Source organism: Lutjanus erythropterus, chromosome 10 (genome assembly GCF_056507025.1).
Source record: "Lutjanus erythropterus isolate fLutEry1 chromosome 10, fLutEry1.hap2, whole genome shotgun sequence".
Lineage (NCBI taxonomy): Eukaryota > Metazoa > Chordata > Actinopteri > Lutjaniformes > Lutjanidae > Lutjanus > Lutjanus erythropterus.
This window is the reverse complement of record NC_139326.1, coordinates 11,157,501-11,172,636: the sequence shown is the minus strand read 5'-3', so window position 1 is coordinate 11,172,636 and position 15,136 is coordinate 11,157,501. Positions and strand designations below refer to the sequence as shown.

Genomic DNA, 15,136 nt, shown 5'->3' with positions numbered 1-15,136 from the left:
CACTGCAGCTGCATCAGACTTCCCCACCAACCACATCTGGAGCCATCATGAGGGCCCAGAGAAAACAATATTTCAGAGGTATTTGTAAAAGATTATTATGTGGGCGTAGATTAAATAAGGAATGTAGAATAAATACTGTGACACAGAGGACTCTGATCTGTTTCAAGAGCGTGAGAAGCCAGATTAGTTATCCTGGACACACAATTGGTTAATATTGCCATTTTCACTGTTACTAATTCTTCCATCTCAGCAACATTGAAAATGAGGTCACCCTTCAGTATATCCCTGAGTAGGCTTGGGTGGTATAAAGGTATTACAGTATGCCAAGGTTAAGAAATCCTGACAGTATGATTTTCAATACTGCCTTAAATACAGATGCTTCCGTTTATATGAAACAGATTGCGACAGTGCAGCTGAGCAGACAAACACGGTGTCTAGAGGGAAAGTTACAGGACTAACACACACTGCAGACTCCTGACTGGTCAGAGTAGCATGTCATCGTGAGCATGTAACTTTGGCCAGCATGACAGAGGGCGAGTGACAGACCAATTCCTGTCTGTGGTGTCAAAGAGTGATAGCAAATACACGCTGAGCGGAGGAAAAGGTGAGCAGTGAAGCTGTCAGTCTGGCAGTAAATGTGCAGTTTAGATTTGAGTTTGTCAGCGAATAAAAGCTGCACCTTCTCAAGACCAAAGCAGAGCTCCTGAGCGTGTGTGTGTGTGTGTGTGTGTTGTTCCCAGCTGTAGCAGTAGCGTCGCTATGATGATCAGCTCTGCCTATGTTGAGGGAGTACTACAATAAGGGAGTACGAGTCAGTTGAGCAATTTTGAACTGTATACCCTGGTAAAATGTCAAGAACATATGAAAAAATAGATACCGCCCAAGCCTATCCCCAAGAAGTAAATAAAGGTCGGATGAATTACCTGCAGGCTAATTTAGCAAAGCTAAAGATGTAATCAATAACATATCATACTTACTAGACGTATTTTTGAAGTCCCTTCTCTCTGATGTGGGCGATGATCTGTTTTTTCACTCAAGTGATTAAACTGGGCAACTGGCTGTTTGACTAGTTTTCACTCTTTTCTTTTGTGGAACACTTTTTAGTCCCATCTCTTGTCTGCCATGTTGTAATTACATGAGCGTTAAAGGGGTAACCGATTCTGGAGAAAGACAGCTGATTGTTGAATCTCATTCACAGATCGTCAGATACGGATGTTTTGAGCTGGAAGGTCAGTCCCCTGCATCAGACACTCCTCGTGGTTCTGACGGTTTTCGTTCAGGCATGATGAATTTTCGGAATTGCCGTTAGGAGCGCAAGGAGGCGTCAGAGGAACCAGATTTTTTTTCAGATATTATCTGTCTCATGTGGTACTGTCAGGATGTTGTTACAGTTTCAGCATGTACGACAAAAAGTTATTTTTATGAAACTGAACTACTGAATTTTAAATGCATCAATAACTGGAACTGTAGACTGAAGCAGATTGAAAACTTATCTTTGGAAATCTGTGTTGTGGAATGAAAAAGTTTTTTTCATGAATTACAGGATGTTATAATTTTGCAATCAATTTTGATGCAGAGCTGGTTGTCGTTACCCAGCTCTAAAGTAAGGCACGCAGATGTTTTTGCTATGCCTAGTATGCTTTGTACAAGTGCCCCAACCATCGATCACTAACTGGCTTCCCTTTCCCACAAACACAACCAACTGTGTTGGATTTACGTGTTTATACATTGTACCAACTGAGGACAATCAGAGCAGCTAATAATTATGGATTTCAGCTTTAATGCTAACGTGACTATTACTGTACCACAGGGGAAAAGTTAGAGCTGCAACGATTTGTCAATTAATTAGTTTCTTGTTAACTATTAAATTAATAGCCAACTACCTGATAATGCCCAGATTCTTGGTTTTCACCTTCTAAAATGTTAATATTTTCTGGTTTATCAGTCCTCTGTGTCAGTAAACTGAATATCTTTGGGTTGTGAGACATTTGAGGACATCACCTCTGGCTTTAGGAAAAAATAATTAACAGTTTCCAACATTTTATGGACTAAACAACTCATTAAAAATGATCGACAGATTAATGGATAATGAAATAATTATTAGCTGCAGCCCTAGAATAAATGGATGAAACCAGTCAGACATATTAACCAAAAGGACAGTGATAGTTTCGTAACAAGCTTTTTAACAGAGTAACACCTGTTCACAGTTAAACTCAAAGGAAAACTGTCCTGTAACTGTTCATCTGTGCTGAGACAACCAACCATAACATTATAAAATAAAATAACCAGCAAACTGCAGCTACTGTTGTCATGTAAGGTCACCTAAAAACCCATGCTGCCCATTACGTTTTGGTCGTTATCATGTACATTGGACAGAAAAAAAGGAGAGATGGAGCAGAATGTCTCAGAAGTCCATGTCCCAACCAGACAGCTCATCAGGAGGACTGTCCTCATCAGGAGGGTAGGTGTCAAAATAACTGTGATCTGTCGGTCCTGTAAGCTGGAAAAGAAGACGATGGAGGAAAGAGTGAAAGACTGATATCTTAAAATACCTCCTGAATACTAACTCAGTTTTGGAATCCAATAGTACTGAACTTCAAAATGACATTTGACTTGTTGTGTATCATAACATAGTTTATGTTCAACTGTTATCCCCTCCTGAGAAGCCTTGAGGAGCACTAGAAGTCAACATCAGAGGTTCACTGCTACATCTGCTGCCCATGTTGACAAGTGCAGTGCAGAATTTACCAGTGACACGACCATTTCCTTTCCACGTGTGTTCATTGTAAATCCAGTTAATATGTGAACAAGTAAAAACATAAAGTGGTATAGCTGCCTGCTCCAGGACACAAAAATGCAAAACTGTCCTATTAGACATTTGTGTGATGTTTCATGATTTTGTCTCCGCCTCTGTCTACAGCTATCGCCACCACGAAGGCATGAAAAGGTTAAATCTATATCTGTGCTTTTCTATCATCATGTTTGCTTTGTATTAGAACATAATGTTAGTTTTACACGTTTGGATAACAATCTGTACTTACTTCTCTTTTCAGTGGAGATGGTAAACTCCTCGCCTTCAGTCCCTCCCAGTTGAAGCCGTTAAACCATCTTCAGGTACAGACACAGAGAGCACAGGAAAATATGTCTGTAAGTAGAACTATATCTCTTTCTGTTTGTACTTTTTCAATCGTGAGTTTGACTCTCCCAGCACAAACACATAACGGACAGTTTTTTAAAAACAAAGCTTGACGGTACTTTGCCCGACCAGTTTAACTCTCAGATGTTAGTGTGACTCATTCTGTCACAGGGAACATTTGTGAATGTTTGCCCTGAACTCGACCCCTTATTCCTGTGGATATATGTGGCCGCAGTATGAAGAGTTATGCAGAATAAGAAGTGAGACAAATATGAGGACTGTATGTAGTCCAATAATGTGATAAGCCTTTTGAATATGTTTTGGATCCCACTGCTTTTGTACAGCATGTTCAGTGATTATATAATTGCTGAGGTCATAAACCACCAGCCCACATTCATAATGTTCAATCAGTGCTCATTTGCGTGGCTTATCTTCCCACTGAGATCAGCAACAACATGAGTCAGTTCCTTCTTACCTGTGCTTCTTGATATCTGTTATTCCATTTTTGAGGTTACCCAGTCGCTCTGAGGGATTTCGCCTGTAAAGTAGACCACAGTGGGACGTAAAAGTTTTGATACAGGGAAACATTGTTCTGTAATGTTGCTTGATTTGTTCCAATACTGGACATTAAACTTTTTGGTTGCCATTTTGTCATTCAGTAAGTTCAAAGTGCTTAGACATTTTAAGTCACTGCCTCCGCTAGTTTAGTTGTATATCTGGGTTTCAGGACTCAAAGGCAATTTACGGGATTACATGGTTCAGACCCGTCTCGGGTACCTAGAATGGATTAGTCTTCGGTACTCAATTTGGTGGCTGAATAAAATAAGCATGTAAGCGAGTAGTTTTATTTCTGGATGTTGCTCTGTCTGTGTGATCTTGTACCTGCATAGCTTGCGTATGAGGTCCTCGGGTCTCTTGGTGATCTTCTTGGGGAAGTCCATCTTTTCGATGCCTTTCAAGATGAAGGTGTACGTCATCATCTGGTCACTCCCTGAGAACGGAGGACTTTGGAGTGGAGGAAAAAAAATGCAGAGATTTAATTCCACTGAGCCTTTGATTCAGCTGAGGTCTGTTAGCTTTTCAGCAGTACTCCGTTCCAGTCAGCAAACAATAATTACTGCAAATCAGCGGGAGGAGATTGAAGTGATAACTAGATGAAGGATGATTACAGGGTGCTGTCCTCCAAAGAAGCCTCGCTGCAGAGTGGAAGCACAGATGACCACATGCACTAACCTGCCAGTGAGGAGTTCAAACACCAGGATGCCCAGAGACCAGAAGTCCACACTGAAGTTGTGGCCCTTGTTGAGGATGATCTCAGGGGCCACGTACTCTGGTGTCCCGCAGAAGGTCCAGGTCTTTTGGCCACATCTGATCTTCTTGGCAAAACCAAAGTCAACCTGGGAAGGAGGAGTTTATCACTTAACCCAAAAAAAATAATTTTTTGAACTTTTAGCACTTTCCTAGGAAAAATAGTTTATAGGGCATAGTGCCCTGCGAGGGACGCAAGGGCCCCGCCTCCCCCTTGTGTCACAGTTGATGTCAGTGTTTACAACTTTGATGAGAGGATGAAGCAGAATTAAAGGGAAAATAACATCCCGAGAGTGAATGGGGCAAACAGTAATCAGGTTAACTTGTGTTTTCTCCTCTCCAAGCTTGATATCTGCAGTTAAGTTGATGTGATATTTTGCAGTGCATGATGGATCTCTGTTAGCTGGGCTAAGCAGCCCGTCTGTCTGTCTGTGTCGTGCCTTGCAGACACTTCCCGGGGGCTGTTATGTGATTTTGTGCCTGACAGAAGTGAAAGTGAAATACTAACTATTTTATCACGTTTGGTGAGTGCCAACGGGTGTGAACACAAGTTCATATGCATGTGCATGAAATAAAACGGTTTCCAGTGGCAACCTCTGTGGACCAGTTAATCCATCATGATGTGACTCCTCAGAGGCGCTCATAACTATTCAGATCCTTCACTTGAGCAAAAGCACTAATATCACACCGTAAAAATACTTCACTACAAGTAAAAGTCCTGCATTTAAAACCTTACTGAAGTCTAAGTGTTTTCTACATTTTATATATTCTACAGTTTCTTGATAACGTTAATATTCAGTTATCTTAAGCTTCTACACAAATTATTTCGTTAAATATTGTCTTTTTGTACCTCATTCTGTTCTGTATAGATCTACTTATTCTTAGAGTGACAGATGGAGCCAACTGGGTTTAGGGAGAGAGGATTGTAGTGGGAGCACGAAGGTGTCAGGTGTGACTGTGCGGCAACAGCAAATAGATTACATGGCTCATGGGTCAGGTAAGAGGGCCCCTTGGCAAAATTTTGTTTAGGGCCTCAGGGAGGTCAGGACCGGCTCTGGATCAAAAGATCATCTTGCCAGGTATGGCTGCATGTTTTCAACACAGAATATGTTCAGTCGCTGGCAGCACACTCACCAGTTTGATGTATCCCTCAGTATCCAGCATGAGATTCTCAGGCTTCAGGTCTCTGTAGAGCACACCTTTGCGATGGAGGTAATCAAAAGCTTCTGTGACGCAGCCAACACAGAATTTGGCAGTGGGCTCATCAAAACTCCCCCTAAAGACAAGAAAGACAAATTTAAACTTTTTGCTGACAAGTGGTATCAGACCCTACACTGAGAAGCGGCAGCAGTGGTCTCATTTTACAAATGCACCTGAACCCACTTGCAGGCGGCCCTCATTCAGTGATCCACGATGACTGAAATTCCTTATTTGTTGGACAGGATATGTTCCCTCTTTAGGTAGCAACCTGACAATAATGCAATCATTTTACGCAAGAAGCTGGCAAGTATTCAAAAATGTGACAGCGTCAGTGGCATCAGTCAGTGGTTGGTGTCTCCTACCTGTCTCTGAGGAGACTCCATATCTCTCCACCCAGACAGGCCTCCAGCAGCATGTACACATATTTGTTATCCTTAAACGTACGGTACAGTCTGGAGTAAGAAAGAGAAAGAAGTTTAGCTTCAAAGTAAAAGCTTTTGGTAAAACTTTATTTGTGGAGGTGTGCATAAGACTGTCATTATGCAGTCATAACAGTGTTTTATCAGTATTGATGAATGTTGTCATTAAGAGTCATTCTGTCATTTTTAACATCAAGTTGACATAGTCTGAGATGTCTTTGTTACCGTTCAAATAAGGTGTTATCAAGGTTTCCATGTAAACAGGACTGCTGTTTTATCATTTAGGATTCACATCTGTTCTTTTTATTATATATTTGGACTATTATTATTTTTTAGGCGTCAATAAAAATACAATTTATACTGTCAAGTCTGACATCATATTATTTTTCTGGTTATTAAATATTCATGATGCAGGATACTTTTCTCTAATCTCTTTCTGTTTAATTATCGCTGCAAAATTAGCCAAGGAAATTCACATTTGATAATCATTTGCCTAAATAGTCCACATTAGCTTTCCTTTGGTAAAATGCAACATTACTCAGGCTTGGTTTCCTGCTATTGAACATTATAGTGATAAACTACATATAAAAAAACAGCAGGGAGAGAACTAATGATACAAAACAGATCATAAACAGTAAGCAGGATGCTTAAATGAAATAATGCAGCCCCAGTGGTTATTATTACACTGTACTGCAGTGGACTGTAATATATTTAAAAACATTACTGCACAAATTATTGCATAATTTGCAAACTAATGAGATTTTAATTGACCCTTGTGGTAATGTTTTCAGAGTAAATTGTTTATGGCAACCCAGGAGCCTGTACAAGTTCAATGTCACACTCAAAGACACTTGAGACAGCTGAGTGAATGTTAACCACTCCATCATACTGTCATCCCACAAGGTCTTAAATCTTAGAACACCTCACTGTAAATCAGGCTTGAAAACAGATTAGAAATATGAAGAGATAATAGATAAAACATATGAAAAAGGTCAAATAAATACACAGAGTGAATGAAGAGGAGGTCAGCAAGGGGAGCATTTCAGAGGTTGAAGAATGGCTTTAATATCTATGTCTGTTCCACTGCATACAGTGAAATTGGATCATCATAATCTCACAAAAGGCAAAGAAAAGCCACCACTGTGATATTTCATAACAAATAACTACATTTTCGTAGCTGACATCTCAATATCCCCTGCCATTCTGCCCCATTGAGAAGATGTAATCTGCTCGAGGCCTCAACTGTGATCTCATCAAAAACTAATAAGCGCTGCACTGTTTTCCCAGACTAATAGAGAAGAGCTTCATCATGTGGGATAAAAAAATGGAAATGTGCTTGGGGGTGGGGTTGGAGGGGTGAGCAGGAGGACTGACTTGACAACGAAAGGCGAGCGGGCCTCAGCGAGTATCTTCCTCTCCGAGTGGATGTGCTCTTCCTGCCTGTTGTCCACCACGTGCTTCTTTTTGATGACCTTTAATGCGAAGGTGATGTCCTTGCCCTGCACCTTCACCTGCAGGTGGAAATAAATAACAGGCTGCAACGTCACAAAATAGACCTTTGTCACAACAGACTTTTTCACTTGTCACAGCAGGAAAAGCACAGCTGTAATTAATAACATTGAAAGATAGGTTCATAACATAACACTTTTTTGTTCATATGTCAATTTTTGTACTAAAAATACTACAACTTTGGAAGATACCTTCTTCATTTCTGCACAGAATGAGGATTGATGAAAAGGAGGACTGACAACAGCAATTAACTCTGCTTGAATGGTCATATGAACACCTGAATATTTTTTTAGACAGACTCAAGAAATTGTGAATCTCTCCTTTAATACCGGCTACATTCCATTTAGATGATCCAAGGCCATGGGACGTATGGTGGCATACAGTGTGTTACTGTGACACTTGAATGGAATTCAACCATATTATTGTCATCTATAACAGCTGTGTTTTCTTGCTATGATGAATCAAAATGTTCCTGTTGTGAGGCAGAAGGTAAAAGGGTAAAAGATTCCCACGGTACTGAATTGGAGGCGTTCATCTCATAAACTGACTTATCAAACTGTGAGTGTGAGAAAGTGTCATTTTCACAGTGAATAATTGGTTAAATATCATGGTTGTATGATAGTTTGTCAGTTTTAACCTTTAGTTCTCTGCATTATTTATTCCAAAGTCACATTTCAGACCTAAAAGGCAAAAAAAACAAAAACAAAATGTAATTCAGGATTCAAGATTCAGGCCTCACCAGTTCTACTCGTCCAAAGCCACCAACACCGAGTGTAGCGACAACCTCCAGGTGGTCAAAAGGTCTGGATGAAGGGAACACTGACACCATCTCCTTCAGCTGGATGACGTCTGGCGACAGGGGCTGGCTCTGGTGGCGTGACACCGACTTCCTGGATGCAGACAGAGGGAGGGGCTTCATTTTAACCAGCCAATAAAAAGTAAGGAATTCAAAATATGAGAAACACTGGTATGTTTAAAAAATGATGGTTCAACGCAGCATTTTATTCACCACCCTGGCCTGAGCATGTAGCGGTGCACCTACCTGGCATGTCTCTTCTTGTCGTCACGATCCAGTGTTGCCACGTAACCCTGGAGGTACTTCTGCAGCTCATTGAAGGTGCCCACTGTCTGATCAAATGTCCTAGAAAAACAAAAACTGCACGTCAACAGTGCAACCACTGGAATGTTGGCTAAGAGGCGTCATAACACCGACTTTGATGTAACTGAGGTATCCCGCTAACATAAAGAACTACAATAAAGGGCGAAATCAGAGCAACTTTTGCACACACTGTTGACAGACGCTGACAGATACCAAAATACCCCAAGGTATGTTTCCTAAGAAGATCACATTACATTGTGGTGATGGGAGGACAAATTGGAACTGTCAGTCTCAGCTCAGCTGGCATTCACACATTTGTCAGAATTGGTTGTGAAAGAAACTCATTCAGTTCCTTGATAATGAAAACTTAGCTCATTCCCAAAACTAAAAAAGCACACAACGTAATGTTGCCCAGTCAGATTTTCAGTCAAGTGTAAATCTAATGTGCTGACTGATAACTTTCTGTTACAGAGGGAACAATATTTGTCAGTGTTTGGTGTTCATTCCTTAATCAGAAAACTACACTTCAAATGTCAGAATACTCACTCTCTGTCAATGACGAGGCACTCCACCCCGTTCTCCTCAGCGATGATATTAGCTGACCTGACATCATCACTGGAAGAGATATCACATACATGAATAATGTGATTCATAATGACTTGAGGATGAGGAGGGCGTTTTGTATTTAAAGAGCAACCAGAGGACTTTGCAAGACAGTCACAGGTGTTCTTCCTCTGAAGCAATCAAAAGATGGTGCATTTTATATCCCTAAAAATTTCCAGTACAGTTGTAACGAAAATATTCAAAAACCTACATTAAGAAATAACATTTAGTTGTAGTGATGCAACAATTAGTAAGTTAACTGATTAGTTGATCGAAAGAAAATTAATTGCCAAGTATTTTCAGGATTGATTAATCGTTTCAGTCAGTTTTCAAGCAAAAATACCAAACATTTGCTGGTTCCAGCTTCTTAAATGTGAGGATGTAAGGATTTGCTGACATTTATTTTGTTATTTCTCTTGGATGATGTTTTTTTGACAATGTATACATTAAACAATCAATTTATTAATCATAAAAATATTCAACAGATTAATTGATAATGAAAATAATTGTTCGTTGCAGCTCTATTTAATAGTAATGATTTAGAGGTGGGGCTGTACATCAGGCTGCTGATGAGATCAGATTAAATGGCACAATTTCTTATTTTGCAGATTCTGAAAGGCTGCATTTTCACCACAAGCTTTTTCAGCTCTGCTCCTTTCTGTCACTGTTTTCAATATGGAAAGCAGGTACTGCGTTTTTCCTCATTTGAATAGAGGCCACGAGAATAGAGGGTGTCCTAAAACCCACTGAGACAAATTTGTTATTTTGGGCAGTATAACTTAACCTGCCTTGGCTATTAAAACGGTGTTTCTCTCCACCAGAAAATCCAGAGACAGGAGTAATATGACAACGTGTGATGGTATGCAATGTTTTTTTTTACCTTATAAGTGCTTTTTCTCCAAAGTAGTCTCCCTTCTGCAGCGTGTTGATGATCAGCGGCGCCTTATGGGCCTCGGTGGTCTGGGTCACCCTCACCTGCATAAGACAGTTAGCTGGATTTTTTTTAACGCACAGTATGTAAGTATGGATGCTAGGGGTCTGTTTCACATCAAAACAGAAACAAAAAACATAGTTTGATGATGTCGTGAAGTAGTGTGGGATCATGGGAGATTTTTTCTTCATTTTTAATTTTTCAATTGAGGATGAAATTCTATCTGACATGACACAGACAGAAATGTTCATGGATGAGGCAACGTGTTAAAGTTTTATTCCCATAGTAATGGGAAAGTGATGGGCTATAAGCCATTATGTGATGCACTGTATTTTCTTGACATGCTGTCAGAACAGACTCAGAGGGTTTTGATCAGCTGTCTCTGTTTGTTCTGCTTGTTGTTCCTCACACTGCTGCCTATAGAGGAGCAGTTTTCAACAAAAATACTCAGGCAGCCTGGATGTTGTGAAACTTCCTCTTTATTTGTGAGGCTTTAAAAACCGAGGTCCACCCCGGTCGAGGTCAAACTTCCCACTCGTGGCACCATCCTGCCAAAAAAAATGCTGCCATGACATCACAGCTGTAATGGCCGCAGTGTGTTTTAGCTAAGTGTCCCGTTTGACCTCGGCGACCTTGACTTCCCCTGTTTTTCCTGGTGGCAGGCACTCTCAGAGTTTATTCCCTCCCTGGTCAGGGGGTACGAAGGGGGAGGTAGTAGGGCCATTTCCTGTATTAGCCCCCTTCCTCCTCCCAAACAACATGTGTCTCTCTCTCTCTGGTTTGGTTATCTTAGCGCCGTGGAGCTGCTGTCTCGCATCGGCTCATAATGGCATTTTGAAAGTCCCCTGTGGACAAGTCTGGCCCCTCTCCATCTCCCCTCACTCCGTGGTGTCAGGTTGCTGACTTATCAGACAGATGGGCGGGTGAGTCATAGTACAACACCTCCCAGACTCACACACAGTTTCACCAACATCTTGTTTTGCTGTCGTACTGGCCAAAACTGGCCTGTCACTGAGGAAAAATGCATTTTGAGTCAGGTGTAGAACATTTACCGTTAGGGTCTGATACAAGTATCCAAAAAAAAGCACATGAGTCAGTGAATCAATTATTTAATTGTTCAAATTGCCACCTTTCCTCCTCTTTCAATTGCAGATTTACTTGTAGGATGACATAACTGCTACATTCATTGTCGTATGCTGTTTTGTTTACACTCCGGTGGAAACCAAATTGAAGGGAAAAGAGGAGAAATGAAAGCAGAAGCAGACTAGTGGTATTTCTGTGGCCATTCAACACTCTGACTGACTGATGAGAAAAGCCTTAGCCGCAAAGCCTGGAGCAGCATCGTGATGATCAGTGCAATAGAGACGTCACGCAGTATTGTCTATCCGAGGCACTAGGGGATTTATTTTATTGTTATAAGGACAGGATTAAGGCTCGTGTCTGTGGCCCTAATGAGAGTCATTGTTCCAGAGTCTTACAGTAACACGTCTCAGAAATCTCTGCAGTGCAGCCCATGAATAGCATCTTATCATAACCGGAGAGAATAATGGCAAAACCCTATTTAAAAAGACCTATTGTTGTAAAAATGGGCTGAACTTTCCTGTAAGTATTGGATATTTCCACATTATGCTGGTGACTCTCCACACAGTAAAGTTTCCCCCCCGACTACAGTTATTTTTATTCACTTAATTGTGCAATTATTGTTTTTTAGCCATACAAGCGACATGGCTCTCTGTGTCGGTCCACCAGCACAGACAGAATCGATCGATGGATTTCTACATGCCTTCAGTGGCAAGTGGCCGCAGTTTTATAATTACTTGTTTGCTTATCTGTGGTACTGATTGCACCACTGTATGTCAAAATGGTTGGCATCAATTGAAACACGAGAATCTCAGCTTTCAGTGTGTCACATGAGGAAACATGTTTTCCTACCGGTTGTGTACTTTGTGGACTCCCTACCACTTAACACGAGCCATCAAGCCTCAAAGCAACTGTTGGATGGACGTCCCCCTCAGGATAAATTTTTAATCATTTTGATAATCCTTGAACTTTTCCTCTGGCGCCACCATCAGGTCAAAAATTTACTTGGCCCAATACGTAATACTAAATTACACATCAGCCCAAGCTGCACTTTGTATTTTCTGCTAATAAACAAATGTTAGCATGTGAACATGTGAAACTAAGGTGGGAACATGGAAAACATGCTTAACATCAGCATGTGACCACTATCAATGTGGGCATTATAGCATGCTGACGTTAGCCATATGTGGCTGTATGCTGGCCCGTAGCATGGCTTTATACACTGAGCTTTGTTAATTTAGTTTTTTTGTGAAATGGATACTTTTTTACCAGTTGCTTCCACAGTTATTGTTAATGACTGATAATAATTGTGGGATGGGGTGGAGGTGAACTAAGCATCTGCCTCTCTCTGTACAAACATGGTTGTTTTCCTTGTTTGTGTCTTTTGGGAGACAGATGAAATTACACTCACAGCAGGAGTGAGGACTTTTTTGGTCAGTCTCAGGTTTAGGAGGTTAGGTTGCAGTTTGAATTTCCTGACATAAATCATGAGGTAAATGATGTGCTTGTGTGTGTGTGTGTGCGTCTGTCCTGCTGGTTCATGTCACCTGTTACAATATAACAACATAGTACACGTTACCTTTCCCTGTGCGATGATGTAGAAGGTGCTGCCCTCCTCTCCCTCCCTGATGACGTACTCTCCTTTGTCATAGTATTCCTAATGGGACAGGCAGAGAGAAGGGGTGGGTGAGGAGGGGGAGGACAGTGGTCAGAACTGAAGCATTACATTGATTTAACCATCGACCCGGCTGGTCTGATTCCTGGTAGCCGCTCCCCTGCGGGATGGGAGCTCAGAGTTCAGCCATCGATGATGCTCTGTCATTCAGAGCTTCTCAACCTACTGATCAGGAGGGGATTTTTAGGGGCTCATGAGATTAATGAAACATGAGGAATAGGTCAATAGTATGTGGTAATTATGGTGTTTTGATGTCTATCATGAGGGCCTTTCATGATCATGTTAATAGGATGAATTTGTCAGTGGTGAATATTTGTGCTGAGACGTCATGGTCTATGTTTAATTTAAAAATTCAAAAAATGTCAAAATAGAGACACATGACTATATCATATATATATATATATATATATATATATATATATATATATATATATATATATATACATATATATATATATACATAAACTATATTTTCAGAGGCATAGCTTCAAATATCTGTCTAAAATCAGAAAGTATATGATTTAGATTGACATGAAGCTGAGAAAAGCAAACAAATGTTGAGCAGAGTTTGTTTAATTCTCTTTGCCTCATTAAAGAGTCATAAGAGCAGGAACTACCCCAGAAGCGGGTTTGAATACTTTGTTTGTATGTTTATATGCCTGTCTGTCTGTGCACAGATTTTGCCTCATTTTGCCTCAGCATCATGGCAACAGCGTCACAACCGTTCAAGAAGCAGTCACAAAACTTTACCTGTATGTAGATGAGATTAAAATGAAAGCCAAGCTCAAAGAGAGATACTGTCTGACCCATGAGTCAATGTCAGTGTGTTAATGGGTGTCTACGCTTGAATGTACCCATCACAAATAGAGTCTGCGGTTCTTTTCACCAGTAAGAGTTAAATGTAACATAGCCTGAAGCCTCAATATTGTTTCTATGGTTACTTGCAGATTAAATATACCCTTCACACTAATTTAAAATGTTTTAACCTTGAGGTTTTTTGATTTGATTATAACGGACACCTGTCAGCCAATCAGAAACAAATAGTCCCTCTGGCCACGGTAGAAACTGTCAGATTTAGACGTCGTTGGAGGGTCGGTCATTTACACTCTCCGACACACTCCAGTTGGTGCAGTACGATCACACTTGACTGCGAGAGTTTGTTTCAGTGTTTAGTCGAGTTTTATGGGCATCATAAAACTGAACGACACATATTAAACACCGAGGTACAGCATGTTCTCTCAGTCCTACAGACAGATCCCTCCACTCCATCCTGTCTCTCAGTCTCTCCATACACCAAACCTAACACATCATCCCGACCACAGCACTACAGCCAGGCTGCTGAATCAGCAAGCTGCCAGATCGCCTTCCATTTTAAAGCTTTTAGGTGAAGAGGCGGAAGTGCAACGAATTGAAGGTGACCAGAATGAAATGTTCTCTGGGACAGGTGCCAAATTCCCGCCGCTGAGACAACGGCCGTAATCCATTTGACTATAGAGGACTTTGGCGAAAAGTGAACAAACAAATCAGAGCAACCACGCGTAAACAATCCCTGGTGTTTACTGTCAAAACTCTTGACACAAGTGGCATTTTCCTTGAGCGTCCAAGCTTGTTTACGTCCCGTTTACGCTTCAGGAGAGCCGAGTTTAACACCCGTCCGTGACAGCGGAGACAACATGCCATGGTTTTGTTTATAAAGACTGTCTGGATGATACAGTGACTGTTCAGGGGAGCGACAGCATTTGAATTGTGTCTCAGGTTTGTTATACCAGGCTTCAGAGCCAAACATTTACCTTTTCAGGAAAGAAAGTGGTCATTTTCACTAAAAAGCTTAAAAGCATGTCTCTACATAAGATACTTCAAGTACCCTGACCCCCAACAATCACATACATCTCCCTGTGTCTTATCTTTACCATCAACATGCTGTGCTCATGTTAGTTTTACAGAAAGCCATTAATGCTCTGCTGTGTCTGTGCAGGTCGTCCTATTTTTGGAAATTGTCAATCGACCAGTCGCACCACATATTCAACTGCGTGTCTCTCTCTGCTTCCACTGACAGAGACACTAAAACAAGAGGAAGGACTAAACCTATTTTTAAGACCGTCCAAGTCTCCAGCAGCCCCCAGGTGGACCGGTTATCCTGTGCAGCCCACTGAAAGCACTGTACTGCCTTCAAGGA

General features: G+C 41.0%; 1 protein-coding gene across 1 annotated transcript in view; it reads right to left on the bottom strand.

Annotated features, from left to right (window-relative positions):
- Positions 1 to 1,469: 1,469 nt before the first annotated feature.
- prkg2 (protein kinase cGMP-dependent 2) overlaps positions 1,470 to 15,136 on the bottom strand; it is a 30,339-nt gene continuing 16,672 nt past the window's right edge. The window contains exons 7-19 of the mRNA XM_084728190.1: positions 12,865 to 12,942; positions 10,155 to 10,249; positions 9,218 to 9,286; positions 8,615 to 8,713; positions 8,312 to 8,462; positions 7,438 to 7,574; positions 6,007 to 6,096; positions 5,579 to 5,720; positions 4,370 to 4,533; positions 4,019 to 4,141; positions 3,612 to 3,674; positions 3,042 to 3,108; positions 1,470 to 2,500 (exon numbers count right to left, since the gene is read on the bottom strand). Coding sequence (XP_084584316.1) covers positions 2,405 to 2,500; positions 3,042 to 3,108; positions 3,612 to 3,674; positions 4,019 to 4,141; positions 4,370 to 4,533; positions 5,579 to 5,720; positions 6,007 to 6,096; positions 7,438 to 7,574; positions 8,312 to 8,462; positions 8,615 to 8,713; positions 9,218 to 9,286; positions 10,155 to 10,249; positions 12,865 to 12,942 — 1,374 coding nt within the window. The 3' untranslated portion in view covers positions 1,470 to 2,404. The remainder of the gene's footprint in view (positions 2,501 to 3,041; positions 3,109 to 3,611; positions 3,675 to 4,018; positions 4,142 to 4,369; positions 4,534 to 5,578; positions 5,721 to 6,006; positions 6,097 to 7,437; positions 7,575 to 8,311; positions 8,463 to 8,614; positions 8,714 to 9,217; positions 9,287 to 10,154; positions 10,250 to 12,864; positions 12,943 to 15,136) is intronic.